The sequence below is a fragment of the Lepidothrix coronata genome, unplaced genomic scaffold, assembly GCF_001604755.1.
Source record: "Lepidothrix coronata isolate B3197 unplaced genomic scaffold, Lepidothrix_coronata-1.0 Scaffold15, whole genome shotgun sequence".
NCBI classification, from domain to species: domain Eukaryota; kingdom Metazoa; phylum Chordata; class Aves; order Passeriformes; family Pipridae; genus Lepidothrix; species Lepidothrix coronata.
Genome location: NW_016690195.1, coordinates 8739798 through 8755774, shown reverse-complemented (window position 1 = coordinate 8755774; position 15977 = coordinate 8739798). Strand labels below are relative to the sequence as shown.

The window sequence follows — 15977 nt, the reverse complement described above, 5'->3', positions numbered from 1 at the left end:
ACAATACCCACTTTTGCTTACTGTGCCTTACAAAAGGCATTCCTTATTCAAAACTCCCAATATAATTGTATGCATAGATAATTCCTGTCTGCTATAAATTTCTCAAAAATTAATCAGAAAACAATACAATCTTCTAGGTATCAAAACGAAAATAAATTACTCTAATAGCATTAATATTTCAAGAAGTGAATTTAGCCTATCTTACTAGTTAGGATTTCATTGTTTTTACTCTTGACATGGCAGTACTTCTAAATTTGTTAGTTTGTCACCTGAAAAGCTGCACTTGGTCTAAATCCAAATTACACCATATGTAATGAAATAAGGAATTAATCAGAATAAAATAAGAAGTTAACTCTGGGTTGTTGTGTTGTACCAAATTTAAAAAGGAGGCCCGAAAGTAAGTATTGCCGCATCATTATGTGCTATGTTTTAAGGTAACATCCTTCACTACAAATATTGGAGATTTTATACTTTACTGTTCCTCTGAAATAACAAGCTTTCTAAACATACTTTCACATTCTCACATACAGAGAAGACTAATACATCCAGTATTTGTTCCAGCTACCTAATTCTGTGAGCATTTGAATATACATTTAGGTGTCCTTCTTAAATTTTGTATAGAGCTTAAGTTAAAGTACCTTTGTAAGTTTATTTATATTAAATACAAACATACATCGGCTAAAACATAAATATGTCAAGAAGATGGTTAGAAGTTGTAGGCCTTGTCTGCATTTGTGCACCTCCAGCACTAGTGTGGCTGTAGTGCAGATATTTCTCTTGTGTCAGCTGTGACTGATTTAATCAAAGATTGTTACTTTAAGCTTCATTGCATCATCTCTAGTTTGGTGATGGTGCAGTATGCCCAGTGCTTTGTATTCTTACCTGTGGTATGTAGAGGGTTTATCTGTTTGTTTATTTATTTATTTATTTATAAAAATATAGGTAAGAATGTATGAGTCTGCCTTTTTAAAAACACCCTAACATCATTATTCAATTCTTTTTCAGTAGTTACTCTACTCATAATTCTGATATTAAGATGCTTGTGCCATGTTTTCTTATTACCAGCCATTTTTGCCCTAAAGATGTAGGATTGACTGGACTGTATTCCCAGCTAGGGATAGGGACCTTGACCTATTCCTTGACCTAGTTAGCTTCTTGGGTGAGGAGCCCTTTAGGGTGATATGTTTGATCATAGTAAATGAAATAAGGTACCATGATTGCTGAAAATCAGTTTTTGAGGCTTATCTTGCAAATGTTTGCTTAAGCACTTTTTAAAATTCTAACTTTTGACACTCTAGGAAAGAAAGCAATCAATATCCATAGTATTTGAGTAATTTTTAGTACCAGTGAAGCCTGTATCGAACTGGCTAAAAATCTCTTGACATTTCTTAAGTTGTAAATACTGTGCCTTTCCTAGCATTTCTTCTGCTTTTTTTCCCCCTTCTGTACCCTTTTTGAAGAATGCACAGACTGTGTGTTCTGCCTGCTCTTCTCTGTACAGTTTCTTGACACTGCAGAGCTGTAGAATAGGATTTTAGGGTATAATGTCCTTTAGGCTGTATTGTGTTTTGTGTGTTCTCTAAAGGAGTTAAAATGGAATTTTAAGTTGAAGTTTAATCTAGTTGACTTTTCCTTGACCTGTTTCCCTAAAAAATTAGATCAGATTATGCTGGCTCTGAGAGTTAGTGTGTGAAGTGAATACTGGCTTAATGTGTTCATGGATACCTTGAAGCATAGAGAAGACAGAGGCGCTTTGTTTTATGTGCTATTAATCTTCATGTACAATGAGTTGCGTGAGTCTAACCCAGAGGGGAACTTCTGACATATAATCTATGCTTAAATTCAGAAGAGAAAGCATTATTGTGTGCTGGTAAGTTGAAAGGGCAAGAACTTCCTTGGAATGTAACACTTTTCAGGCTTAGTGAAGATTTCTTAAACTGCAGTGGGTAAGTACCCACATCGTGATGGTGTGAGGACGCAGATTTTGTCAGGGGATAGCAGGTATACTTGCTAACAAAGCATAAACTTTATATGATTTGTAAGAGCGCAGTGGTGCACTCGGCATCTCATAAGTGTCATGGTAAGTGTACTCAAGTGAGGCATTTAAAACCAGAACATCTGGTATCGCTTCATACCCTGAAACTCGTGTGCTGACAAAAGGAGCTAATCTGAATGTGGAGGGGGCTTAAATGTGTTGAGCAGTGTTACACTTCAAGGCTTTAAGGAGAAAATCTTATTTCAAAACAGGCTTTTCTTTTTTTGCTCAATGCAAGGAGAAATAATGTGTTGCCTTCTACAGTGCTGTCATTAAGAGTTAAACTTCTCATTATATTTTGTCCCTCTTGTGCATATCAGGCTGGTCTCTTATGTGGTAATTGTGTATGCATAGCTTCTGTGAAAGCAGTAAATTGTGCTCTTGTGATTTCTATTTGGTTGTGTTAATACCGAGGAAAAGAGTATTTCCACTAAATATGTTTCAAATAACTTCCTACATTTTAGTGATGAGAATATTATATCTGAAACACAGCAGGTAATAAGCATTACCTTTGTATCCTATTTAGGTGTTAACTTTGACTCTGTGAGTGGGGAGGTGACAAGTGCTGGCTTTGTTGCTGGGGTAGTGCATTATGTCCTCTTGCACACTGAAACCTTGTTAAATGTTCTCCTTTGGTTTTCAGTTTGTAAGAGAATTAGACCTTTGCAGCTGATGTACATCACAGTGTAGTTGAGGGAAGTGTATGTGGTACAGGAGGCCACAGTGAGGAAATCAGCACGTACAGATACTGAAAGGCCTTTGGTGGTGTGTATGAAGTGAACAACTTCTAGACCCTATTCCGCCTTAGGACTTTTTATTCCATCTTTTAATTAAATCTTACTGACCTTATGACAGGCCTGGTAGGAAGAGGAGCAAGCCTCTTGTTTTTCGATATTTGTATTTGTATATTTTTGGATATGGTTACTTTGTATTTTGTTTTTCCGTATTTACGCACAAGCTCAAAATATGTTCTCAGTGATGGTACCGCTTTGACCATGCTGTTCTTTCATATTATTTTTAGTCTTCTGGCAGCATTAACATTGCAGAGATGTGATACTGGCTTTACAACAGTGCTCAGTGGTTTTATAGAGTTACCATGTAACAGAATGGCATCAGCTTAATGAAAAGTAAATAAATTGTTAGTGTACTAAATGGAAAAAAATAATCAGGCTCGTATAATAAATACTCCTGTTAGTATTTTTAAAGCTATTCAGTAATCTAAGACCATGACAGTGGAACTTAACTTTGACAATGTCTTTTGTAATGTGCATACACAAAGTTACTTAAGCATAAATGTAGGAATATTTTTGAATTACTTGTATATGAATATTTATTTCAGGTAAGCATTTTACTAATTTCTTTTGTCTTAATCAAATTTTAAAGTTAATACAGAGGCTTATTTTCTCTTCAGACTGGAGTTTCAAGATGCAGCTGACGTTTGCTGTATGCATGCAATAACAGGCTAATTCTCTTTTATAAATATTTGGGGTTTTTCTGGAAAATGAGTGTTAGGATGTTGCTTTGAGCATATAAGGCTTGTCAGTCTTTGCCTTTGTTCTGTTCACGCTTTGTATTCTGCTTTGCAGTCTGTTGGCTTGGCATCATTCCTGTTCCATGGAGCCCATATCTGGGCAGTAAGCACTGTGCATACCTGTTTGTGTTAGGCAAGTGTTCTTTGGTGTTTAGGATCTTGGAGGTGCAAATCACTTGTCAATATTTGGGATTTTTTATGTGTAGCTGAGGAAGAATTCTGACAAAATCCTTCACCAATATAGGGCTGAGTTTTGAGCACTTAGGACTCGGGTTTTTTTTACTATTACATTACTATCAATGCAAAAAAGAAATAAAGACTGTTTTAGAGCTTTTTGAACTTTAGATGACACATAGGGTATTTACTGCAGCTGTCATCACTCCCTGGGAACAATTTGAAAGCTATACTGCTTTCTCCATTGGCTTTCTCAGTGATAAAATTAGAGTGGTTGTTTTTAATCTCACTGTCACAGTAGCTGTTATTAGAAGTGGAACTCTTCTGGAAGTAATTTTCATGTGGCAGATCTCTGACGTTCAAGTTTGGTGTGGTTTTTTCTCAATTTTACACTTTTTTCTCAGGGAAACTGAGACTCTCTCCAGGCTTGGTTCTCTGGATTGCACTGACTGTTACTAGGAGGATCCGTCTCTGTTGCCTTAGCACATAACCAAGTGTTTGCCAAAAAGGCTGAGTGCTTCAATGTGGAAAAAATTGTTGTGTAAAAGGTTATAAATTATTAAAGTGACATGGAAGTCATGTCCGGTAGGGATTTTACTGGTTACTTGGAAGCATCTGTTGAATGCATATGGAAGTCATGCTTTAAAGACACACCCTTAAATAGTATATTATATGTATTCTGGTTTTGTTTTGCAGGATATGGTTCTTGAAAAAGATCAGTAGTCTCAGATAAACCCTCACTCCCTGCTTCCCATCTAGGTCTTCCCTATTTTACTAATTTTTGGCGCTCAAATAGGTAAGGGTAACTATCTTGCAGTTTTTATCTTCAAAATGGTAACAGTCTGGCACAATCTGATTAAAGAATAGGCTGCTAAATGAAGTTGCTACTGCTGCTTTTGGCTGTCATCTTCAAATCTTTTCATAGAAAGCTGCTAGAAGTTGATGCTGAAGAGAAAACCTTATACTTGCAAATACACTCCCAGCTCAGTGAGCACTGTGAATGGTTGAAGGATGGTGATTCACTAATAGACAGAACATATGTATCGACTGTATGGTGAAGTGAGAGCGCAAGGCTCTGCTGTTTCAAGCAGAAAATGTTGAAACTGTGCCTGCCTCTACCGCTTCTATATAGTTTCCATATGTTGTGCTCTGAAGGAGTGTATTCATCAGCTTTCATTCTTGAAATGATGGTTAAGTATTGAATTCATTAAAAATAATAAATATAAATCGTATTGGCGATTTACAAAAATTGCCTGAAGCACTGAATGTTTTCAGAAAATTTGAGTTCAGTGAGATTTGGGGAATAGGAGAAATAATATACTAACTAGTCCTGGGGAAATGCTCCATCCCACTTGTAACTAGCAGAATTTTGGATGTTAATATTATTACAGCCCTATCACTGCCTCCTGACAGTGTGCTAATAACATCTAATGCCCTGCCACTGCAGGATTGAGGTCCTGGGGCTGCCTTACAGAAATGTTTCTACAAGGAAGTGATTCTACAGTGCCTGTGGCCCTGACGGTTTCCATGGGAATATGCATGAATGCATATACTGTGAAATGTGTTATGAAACTTTGTATTGCAGAGAAATACATTATACCAGTGTGTGAACACAGCAATGGAGAATTTAAATACACAAGTGTAATGGTGCATTTTTACTTACACTGAGGCCATATTTAAGTGGACTAATGGCTTGTGATTAACCATGGGGATGGTTGTTAACTTGAACAAGTGCAGTATGAAAGAACCCCCAAAATACAGTGGGATCAAAATAAGGAAGAGATTGGGGTCTATTTGGTAAAACACACCTCAATTAACATTCAGTATTTTCCTATGTTTTAATAAACTTCTCTTTTCTCCACAGTTTAATTAGTTTTTCCTTTGATGTACTGCCATTTGTGTTTAACTTCCTCCCTTTGCAAGAACAAGCAACTCACTTGGACATGAGTAAATAAATGACTTAAGCAGATATTTCATGGTACCTACAAGACATTAGCTGATGAATGCAGGTTCCTGGCAGAGTCAAGGAAAAACACAGCCTATGAAAAACCAACATACCTCTAACCAAAACACAGTAATCTTCCTTCTAATGTTGTACTTGTACAGAAACAGACTCAATGCCTGTACTGTTTCAGTTCTTCAGGCTGAATTTCACCTGCCTGTGTGTCTCAGTTTGTCTTTTCTGTTTTATATTTTAGATAAGGTATTCACCAATTTTAGTTCTAGGTATTAAGAAATGGTTTGTTTCATATTCCGTGTCTTGTTTTTTCTGAAATCAGTGATTTTTATAATTTGGAGTAGTTTTTTTTAATAGGCTTTATGTTGTCTTTTTTTTTAAATATCTGTGACTTTTAAAGTATCCCAGTAACAGAATGGGTGAGCAGCTAATCCATGTGTACAGCAGCTGAGTGTGCTTCCAGTAAATAGTGTCTGTGTCTATCACTTGGCAGTGTCTGTAGTGAATCTGGACTTGCACTGTGAGAATGACCACCTTTGTTGGAAGCCTGGGGCTGTTGAAAGGGGCAGGGAGGCTGTATGGATGTAGAGGAGGGCCCTCTGCATCCTGATAGGAGGGTTTCCCTCTTGCTTAAGGGAAATTCTAGGGCTCTTGAATCACGGCAGTTTGGAAGTAATGTTTTTTAAAAAGAGAGATAAAGCAACTGAATAAGTGGGCACTTACCAAGTATTTTCTGGTGGTGGTTGAAACTTGCATTCAGTTTGTATTGAATTGGTGCTGAGCTACACAGAATCTGTGCAAGAGGATTACAGAAAGTTAAAAATGAACTGAATGTCTACTTTTCCTAGACTGAGCTTTGGGGTAAGCAAGGTAGAGTTTTTCCAGCCATACCCCAAACAGTGCATATAAGCAGATAATGTTCAGGAAGGAGTGATAAAATGCTTTGTGACCTGTTACTGACTTAGAATTGTGCTTTGAATCAGCCATTTACTGAGATAAAATGGCAAGGTCTGTTATATCTGGCTTAATGCTATGTATGGATGTTATCATCTTCTTTGTTCTGTTGAGAAAAAACCCAACCAAACACCGTAGGAAAGTGTTAGAGGGCTAGTTAGTGTGAGTTAGTTGGTTATAAACAAGAAGTAATATGGAAAACCATCTAGATTCCTATAATTACAGAATGAAATGGTTCCTAAACCAAGATGTAGTAGGCAGAAAATATTTGTTAAATCAACAATCTGATGTGATTTCAGTAGTTTTCTTAAGCCTCCTGCATGTTGTGGAGCAGCAAGGTTACTAATGTTCCCTGTTGTAGTTGAGTCATCTAAAATCTTGAGGTTTACAAACTAAGCAGGTGCTATTGTACCAAGTGATGTAATAAGTCACCCAGGGAACAAAAAGGTTTGGATGCTTCTCATACGCTTCCTAATACTCAAAAATATTCAAATAGAAGCATATAACATCATCCCCCCCATAGTTCAAGATAGACTATTTTCCATTCAATTTAACATGAATTTCCAAAATCATTTGGTACTGAGGGCCTGCATGAGACAAAATCAACAGACTCCTATAATTTATAATTTCAGTATGAAAATATATGTAGCAGCCCCTGCTCAAGAACCACCTCAGATCAATACGCATTGTTCATAGTTGATGAATTTAGGCTCAGCTCCAAGACACTTCCACTCATGTCAAGAGGAGATTTTGATGTTTGCACCCACTTGAAATGGTATGAAATGGCACATGTCATTCCGTTATGCTTCCTATATAAGTACTGTTTTTAAGCCCCAAATTTCTGTCAAGTTGAGAAGTAAGATTTTAACATCTGGTGCTGAATTAGCTGTGAGTGACATAAAATGTGAGCTTACTATTTCAAGAACTATATTTTCAAAGGCTTTATAAATGTTGGTGTTTAGGCTCTAGCAAGTCAAGATAAAGGTAAAATATTGTGGGGCGTTCGAGGTCTTCTGTCCAAAAGATGACTGTTACACTTCCTGGACAGAACAGGGAGGGCTAAGGCTTGTTATTTCTGAAGTTGCTATTCAAAACAACATTTTTCTGAAGTTGCCTTGCTTTTCAAGTCTACTCAGTCTTGTCCTTTTGGCTTTAGATTTTTGGACAGGATGTTCAGATTAAGTATCTTTCTGATTATTCTCAGGGAATTAAAATACCTTTTTTTTGGCCACCAATCGTAGTTAGGACTGAAGATATCTGGCAAAACAATTACTTTAAGATGTTGAAGGTCTTAATGGAAAACAGTACTTTTTTATTTTTTTTTTTTTTTTACTTCTCCTGAAATAAAATTGGTCTGATGGTTTAAGAGCTTTTATTGCAAAGTTAAGCACAAAGAAGAAAAGAATAAATGTTTAGACCTCTGCCATGTCAGGAATGGTCAGAAATGCAGTACTGTTGAATAAGAGAATCTAGAAAAATTCGAAGATCTCTGCAGATGAGCTATAATATGCATTTAGGTGAATTTGGTGTTTGTCAGTAGAGATTGTAAAATTTCTCAAGATTAGTATAACATGTGAAATTCAGTTTCACCTCTAATCTTCAGTTTCATAGAATGGTTTGGGTTGGAAGGGACTTTAGGGATCATCTAGTTCCAACCCCCCTGCCATGGGCAGGGACACTTTTCACTAGGTCAGGTTACTCAGAGCCCTGTCCAGCCTGGCCTTGAACCTTCAGGGATGGGTCATCCACAGCATCTCTGTCCAACCTGTTCCAGTGCCTCACTGCTCTCACAGTAAAGAATTTTTCCTAATATCTAATCTAGACCTACTCTTCTGTCAGTTAGAAGCCATTTCCCCTTGTTCTGTCACTACATGCTCCTGTAAAAGGTCCCTCTCCAACATTCTTGTGGGCTCTCTTCAGGTACTGGCCTGCCACAATTAGGTCATGCCAAAGCCTTCTCTTTTTCCAGGCTGAACAAAATCAATTCTCTCAGCCTTTCCTCATAGGAGAGGTGCTCCATCCGTCTAATAACATGGTGGCCCTCATTTGGACTCCCTCCAACAGGTCTATGTCCCTCTTATGCTGGGGACTCTAGAGCTGGATGCAGCACTGCAGGTGGGGTCTCACAGGAGCGGGGAAGTGGGGCAGAATCACCTCTCTTCTGGGCCCTACTGCCCACACTGCTTTGGGTACAGCCCAGGCCATGATTGGCTTTCTGGGCTGTGAGTGCAGCTTACCTGCTCATGTCCAGCCTCTCATCCATCAGCACCCCCAAGTCCTTCTCGGCAGGGCTGCTCTCAGTCTGTTCATCCCCACTCTGTTTTTGTACTGAGGGTTACCCTGACCCAAGTGCAGCATCTTGTAACTGCTCTTGTTAAACCTCATAAGATTCCCACTTCTTGAGTTTGTCCAGGCCTCCCTGGATGGCATCCTGTCCTTCAGGTCTGTCAGCTTCACCACTCAGCTTAGTGTTGACCTCATGCCATGGCTTTATTCTTGTTCGTATCCAGCACCTATGAGACCAGGGTATCGACCTGTTGATTTTGTGCTTTTGACGTGTTATCTGTCACAATGCTTTCTAGAACCGGTTCCTGTGAAGTGTCTGTAAACATCTGTCTCCTTAATCATCTGGAGGAGAGTGTTATGTGTATTAGACATATGTTTTCTTACTCTTAATCGTTGCAATGGTATCTTTAATTTACTTCAGAGTTTCTTTTCTCCTGGCAGGAAAGTTGAGTCTTTCTGTTGCTGTCTTATCAAGTGGTGCTATAGCCAGGAGACAAATCAGTTCAAGGCAAGTTTTTGCTTGGTCAGTTTCCAGAACTTGTCTTTTGTAAGCATAGGCTAAGCACTTATCTGTGGTGTGTAAAAACCTCATCTAGAACTATTAACAATGTTAGCATGGTCCATGTTTCACTATAGCTAGTTTTTCCTATTTTTTTCTAAGTCTTTGTTTATTAAACAAAGCCATTCCATGCTTACTTGAGAATTTCAGAACTATTTAATTAAATTTCAATTTTGCATAGCTAATTGGTAAAGTTTTCAGCACAACACCAGTTGCAGATTAGCTTTTGGTGTAGTGTGACCTGGGGAAGGAGACAGGGCCCCTAAATTAGTGAAAAATTTGATTTGTGAAATTTGGTATGTCTTCACGTGAATATTAATTGCTAAACAGTTCAACTCTCTTTCCAGAAGGAGCAGATATGCATTTTATGTGTAACAGGTAGATGTTGATTCTAGGCATCTTGAAGGTTAGCTCAAGTCAAACTCAATTGCATGAGTCATTGTTAGTAATGATAGTTGAGATGGATCCATTTACAAAACTGCATTATCAGTTCTGTCTTGAACTTGGCTTATGCTAGAATTTTAAGTAAAATTGCTCATACTGTAACACTTAAATATAAAAGGTCGTGGTTTGAGTTTTAAGAATTCATGGAGAAGGCTCATTGTGTGGTGTGGATGTATTCAAAATATATCAGACATTATTATCAGTGATAGCTTTCAAGACCCTCTTGCCAAGCTACATGTTGATCACAGTTTCACTGGTGTTAAATACCGAGAGGATGTGAGTGTCATGGCACCTTCCACATGGATGCCCATGTCAGTTATGTTTGGTTTGAAAACATGACATGGTGTTACTTTGACTCTCTCCTCATCCTCTCCCCAGATGATGACAATTGGTGCTAGCGGTTGTGCCCACAAAGCTTTCTGGGGTGGCAAAAAGCACTTAAAAAAAGCATTTAAAAAGATTTAAATACTTGATTTAAGATTGTAGATCAGTGTGTCACATCATGTATCCAGTGGGCTAACAGCAGCTCTCTCGTTTGATTTCACATGTGTAAGACACGACACAGGTAATGGAAATCTGGTTGCAATGTGGTGACGTTCAGCTCTCTGGAACACAGTCCTAAATGAATCATCAGGGCTTTGATTTGCTGTTGTCTGTTTGTCGAGAAATGCAGAAATGTGCATCTTGGCATATTTGTGTCCCTACAGCGGGATCTTCCCAGGACCCCCAAAGGCTCACCAGGCTTCAGCTGAGGGTTCATGTTCCACGTAGTTCTGTAATGAGGTACAACTTCGGAAATTAACAACCATGATGTTGGGATGTTGCCAAAGTTAAAATTTGGCCTTATACAGTTAAAATATGTATCTTTGATGTTCTTAATAGGTTCAGAATGGCGCCTTTTTTTTTTTTTTTTTTTTTTGTAGTATGACTTCATTCTTAATGTTGGAACAGTGCTTTGAAGATCTGGAGATTAGGAGCACTGCTGAACTGCAGGGTTTTTTTTAGGATTAATGGCAATTAAAATCTGACAAGTGGCTACTCCAAGTGATTAAAATACTTTGGTATTTTGAACACTAAATTTACAAGACTGGGGGACTCTTGAGTTTTATGTAGGAGTTACTTGTATATCCTTTTCTAAGGAGTTGTTATGTACCTGAATATTTCTTATATGTTAATTTACTAAATCATGCTGCATACAATTATTGATTTGTGTTCGGGGTATTAGAATTTAGAAATCTGGTTTTTTTTGTTATTTTATATATTTTCTCCTTGAGGACATAACCTTTCCTGACTGCCCAGCTGCATTACTTAAATAAAAGTAACAGTTGAAATGTGGTTTGGTTACTGTTAATGTTGTGTAGCAGTGGCATAGCAGTGTCGGGTCTAAGGGTATTTAAAAACAATTATACTTGTACAAAGGGACAATATCTATTATTAGAGGAATAGATGGATGGGAATTGTAAATAGTGTTTGTAAGGGGAATCAGCATTGAATGACAGATGGGTTATACTGGTGCAGTGATGTCATTTGAAAAAATTCTTATTTCTCAGAGTGTGTTGTGTTACTTGCATTATTAATATTGATATTTCTTACATGTATTTTCAGACCAATAAAACTATTCTGATTCTGTTCCAGAGCTTCATAAACATAACATCCTTTTTTTTTTTTTCCCCTGAAATGTCTAGATACAAGTTAGTGCTCTTTTTTGGGGGATATATATAGTTTACTCGATATGAAGTATCAGATGTCATGGCATTGTTTGTATAGTGGTCAGCTTTTCCTGCTGTATCTAGACTAGCAAATAAATGGCCATGGCATTTTTAGAGTTTGAAACTGGTCTTGTTATCACTAGAGGAATAGTTTTACTTTGCACCTGAAGGTCTTTTTTTACTACAAGTTTCAGTGCACATTTCCTGCCCGGTCTTAGGGTAGTATTTTGATGGCAGGTTTTTCAAGATGAGTTTAAGAGAGTGTGTCATTAGATTCATCTTTTTATAAATTATTTTGGTAGCTAATGTATTCTCCAGTGCAGTCATAAACATGAAATTTGGTGACCTTCTCTGCTCCCTTTCTCAGACTCTGTTAGAAAACAAGGTTGCAGGTAGGCCTAAATCCCTGGGGTCTGTATCTCCCTGGATAGTGTCTGCTGTGATCTTCAGGCTGGAGATCAAAAACTGCAGACTTATGTAATAATTTAATTGTAAATTGGGGTATTTGGTTAGCCTTTAGCATTGTTGAAATCCTAGTTTTCTGTGGTTGAAAAATCATTGATACTCTGTAACAGCCCATGCTTGTTTCATTTGTGGCTGCTTTCTGTGAGTAATTATCATCAGGAACACTGCAGTAAAACTGGCATCATATCACAAATGCTTCTGGAGTGAAATCGAACAGGCAAATAGTATTTCCAGTAGTAGGGACAGTGAGTGTGCATAGAGAGCTCAGCAGCTAATGAGAAAAAGTGGAAAAGGTGAAGCTTACAAGATTGTGAAGATGCTGAGAATAATTTTATAGGAGGCAGAGAGCTTGCTGTGCTGTAATCTGGCAGGTTAGTTATGGATTCCTTGACTGTGGAAGACAGAGCTTATGGCAAGTGTATGATAAACCTGAACTTTACCCTAAATACAAGTTGAATATTATTTATGTGCTAGCTCTGTGGTACATTCATCTTCTGCATCCAGGTGGTCTCAAAAAGGTGTTTGCTGTACTGCTTCCATCACTGTTAAATTCTGCTTCACCACCCACTGATCTTAATTTCCTTACTATTTTCTTATGAAATGAGATGTATATAACCAGAGTATCTTTTTGTCTCTCTGGTCTGTAGACCTGTTTTAACAAATTGAATAAAGGTGTGGTGGCAAAAGACTTGAGTGACACATGTGAATGTGTATTGGAGTGAAATAGTGTTTTCTGCGATGATCGAGAATCTCCAGTGCAAGTGTATCTGGATGCAAGAGGAGGCACAATTGAGTGATACTGTGAATAAGCAAGGAATGAGTGGTTGTTAGTCCAGTTTGATACTTATATCTAACTTAGTTGGAAAGAGGTGCTTCTTTTCAGTTCTACCTCCCTGCCCTGCCCCAGAGCAGGCTGTATATGAAGCAATTATTTTCCCATTTTAGCCAAAGAAGACAGTGAACTTTTAAAGAATTTCTATTCTTAGTCTCCATTTTCTTCTATTTTACCTGTATTGTGGTGCTTTAAAACACATTAATGGTGTTTTAAAAATTGTGACATTTGCTAATCAACCAAGGAGAAAGCTAGGGACAAATATATGTTCCTCATGTGCAAGTATGAGCTTAACTTCCTTTTTTTCCCCCCACCTCTGTAGAATGTTCACTAAATACCAGTATTTATAAAAAATCTGTTTCCAGGGTGATTGAGCTGAAATCTGTTAAACTAGTCTGTTTGCCAACAGACATTAAGGTAGTATTACTTTAATGAAAATAATCATCAGACATTTTCTGTGGCGTTTTGAATGGATGGATTAGGGTTTAATGAACTAAACCCCACTTATGCGTAACAAACATGGGCAAAGCATGGCTTCTTTCAAGTCTGTGTTTGTGGTTGGTGTCTTACCTTATTCTAGTTCTTGTTGTTGAGCATAAAATGTTATTTGAGTGTAAATTGTTGCTAGCAGATGATTGACTGTTTTGAGTGGTTTTGTTCATACTGTTCCAATTTACAATATCATCTCATGAGAATGATTCATTGTAGAGTTCAGATTTAGGAAGGAAGTGCGAACTACGTTGTTAAAAATATTATAAGTAATTTGTCCATCTTTTTTTTTCTCTGTTTTATCATTGATTTTTCTTAAATACCCTATGACACAGCCCAAAACATATAAATTGAACTGTATTTGAAGTAAAACTGCAGTGAGGTGTAATTTTAAAGGTTAATGCAACTGAAATTTGATGTAGTCTGCACCTTTTACAAAACTCGTACCAGTTTCTGCGTAGTTACTCAAGGTGTTTTTGTTAGTTTCTTGTGCAGTGTTTCCCTCAAGAGGGAACTTATTGGTGCTGCAAGATGCTGTTAAAAGCTAACAGCAACAAGGTAAAGTAAAAAAGGATCAATATTTCATTTGAGAATGGTATTTCAGAAAATTGGTTTAGAACTGCATTTTGATGGTTCATTTAATGGACTTTTTTATTCTCCTATAATATTAGGATGGCTGCCTGTTCCTCAGCCTGTATTAAAATTGCTGGTGTTTAAGCCAGTAGCTCACTTGTTTTGCAGCTCTAATCTGTGCAACACTTCAACAAATTTAGAATTCCAGATACGTAGTTTGAGGACCAAAAAAATGCATTGCATATTATGATTTTCTTGTCTTGTATTCTAGGTTGTGTTAAAGATCATTAAACATTACCAAGAAGAAGGACAAGGGAATGAAGTGGTCCAAGGAGTGCTGCTGGGTCTTGTGGTGGATGACAGACTTGAAATCACAAATTGCTTCCCTTTTCCTCAGCATACAGAAGATGATGCAGACTTTGATGAAGGTAATGGTTACAGTTTTGCAAAACTTTAGGTAAAAAAGAAAATCCATACGGGCTAAAAGGGTTTTTTTTCCCGTACAGTGAGCAGAAGCTTATATGTACTCAGAGAGATTTTTTAATATGATGTGAAGTATCAATGGGATAATTGCAATGCCATCCTGATTATCCAGCCTAAAGCTTGTCTGTATAAGGAAAGTCATTGTGATAAATACTCTGTTATATGGACACACTTTAGGGTAAGACTGTCCACACAGGAAGGTACATTAGTTTCCTGCCTAGAATTCCAGTAGACTTTAAAGCTTTTTATGGAAGTGGCTGTGTGCACATGTGTGCATACACACACCTGTGGATGTAGCTCAGCAAGTAGATTCCTCTCTGTGGGTTTATTTGTATGTGTTATGTACTCGTTGAAAGCCTGGAGAGCAGAGCTTTCCAAGTATAAGAGGCTTTGGCTAACTGGAGATCTGGGTGATCTTTTTGCTTCTTGAAATGAGCTAGAAAGTAGCATGGGAGGTTTCTCTCTGTTTCAGTGTTTCCTACTGATCCTAGTGGTCCTAGTGATGTTTTGTTCTTGACACTGCAAGTCAATGTAATTAGCTGGACACAGAATGACATAAAATTTCTAGAGTAAATTTAAACGTCTTAAAATTCTAATCTTGGTAATATACGCATGTGTGTGTGTATTTAATGATATTGGTAGAAAAACTTCTCTTTTAGGGCTTAAAGAGAGTCAGTTTAACTTCAAGAGTAACCAAAGAGGCAATATAGTCAAAGTAGTTGCAGTTGGAAGCTTGATTCTATCTAATTTTGATAATTCAGTTTGAGTTTTAAATTTCAATAAGGTTGCTTAATCTGGAAGTACAAACTGCTTTTTCTTGCTTATAATGAGATAAGGAATTATTAAATTAATATTTTGTCTTATAACAAAAGAATCTCGAACCTTGCCTTAAAAGGAGAGATAATTTTAAGAATTCTTTACAACTTGGTAAGGTTTCTTAGCTGGCTTTTATCGCTTCTTTTGTGGGATTATAGAGTTTTCTATAAGGAACATGCAAAACAAAAGGGAGTCTTAGTTTTCCTACATTGACATGGTGCTTGAGTCAGAACTCTATTTTGTTAAGGCCTAAAAGACGCTTTAAAGATTCCTTCTCTTCTAGAGCTCTTCAAAGGATTAAAGTAACCTAAATTCTTAATTGGAGCCCATGCTTCATGTTTTTTTCTGTAGAAAATGGCTGAATTATTTCCATGTAGCTGATAGGTGAAACAAATTTCTTAGTTTCAGACAATTTCATAGTTTCAGTTTCTCACTGATGGATATCATGCTGAGCTGTAAGCCTGTGAGCTGGTTTGCAGCGTTCAGCTGTTCCTGCCTGAAAGTATTCTTGATGCCAGTCTTTCCCTTTTTCACCAAGTAGGCAAGAATCCTGGCATTAAGTACAGTCCAAAGTCAATGCTGGTGGAGCTTTCCTCACCTGGATCCCTTCACTTGTCAGCTTCTGTTCCCGTGCTGCGGGCACAGAAAGCAGAGCAGCCGGAGTGGGAAG

At 37.5% G+C, this 15977-nt stretch overlaps 1 protein-coding gene across 1 annotated transcript in view; it reads left to right on the top strand.

Moving 5' to 3' along the window:
* The window catches only part of EIF3H (eukaryotic translation initiation factor 3 subunit H), an 80645-nt gene that overhangs the window by 2154 nt on the left and 62514 nt on the right, over positions 1 to 15977 (top strand). Inside the window, exon 2 of the mRNA XM_017806340.1 lies at positions 14280 to 14436. Within this exon, the coding sequence (XP_017661829.1) occupies positions 14280 to 14436 (157 nt within the window). The remainder of the gene's footprint in view (positions 1 to 14279; positions 14437 to 15977) is intronic.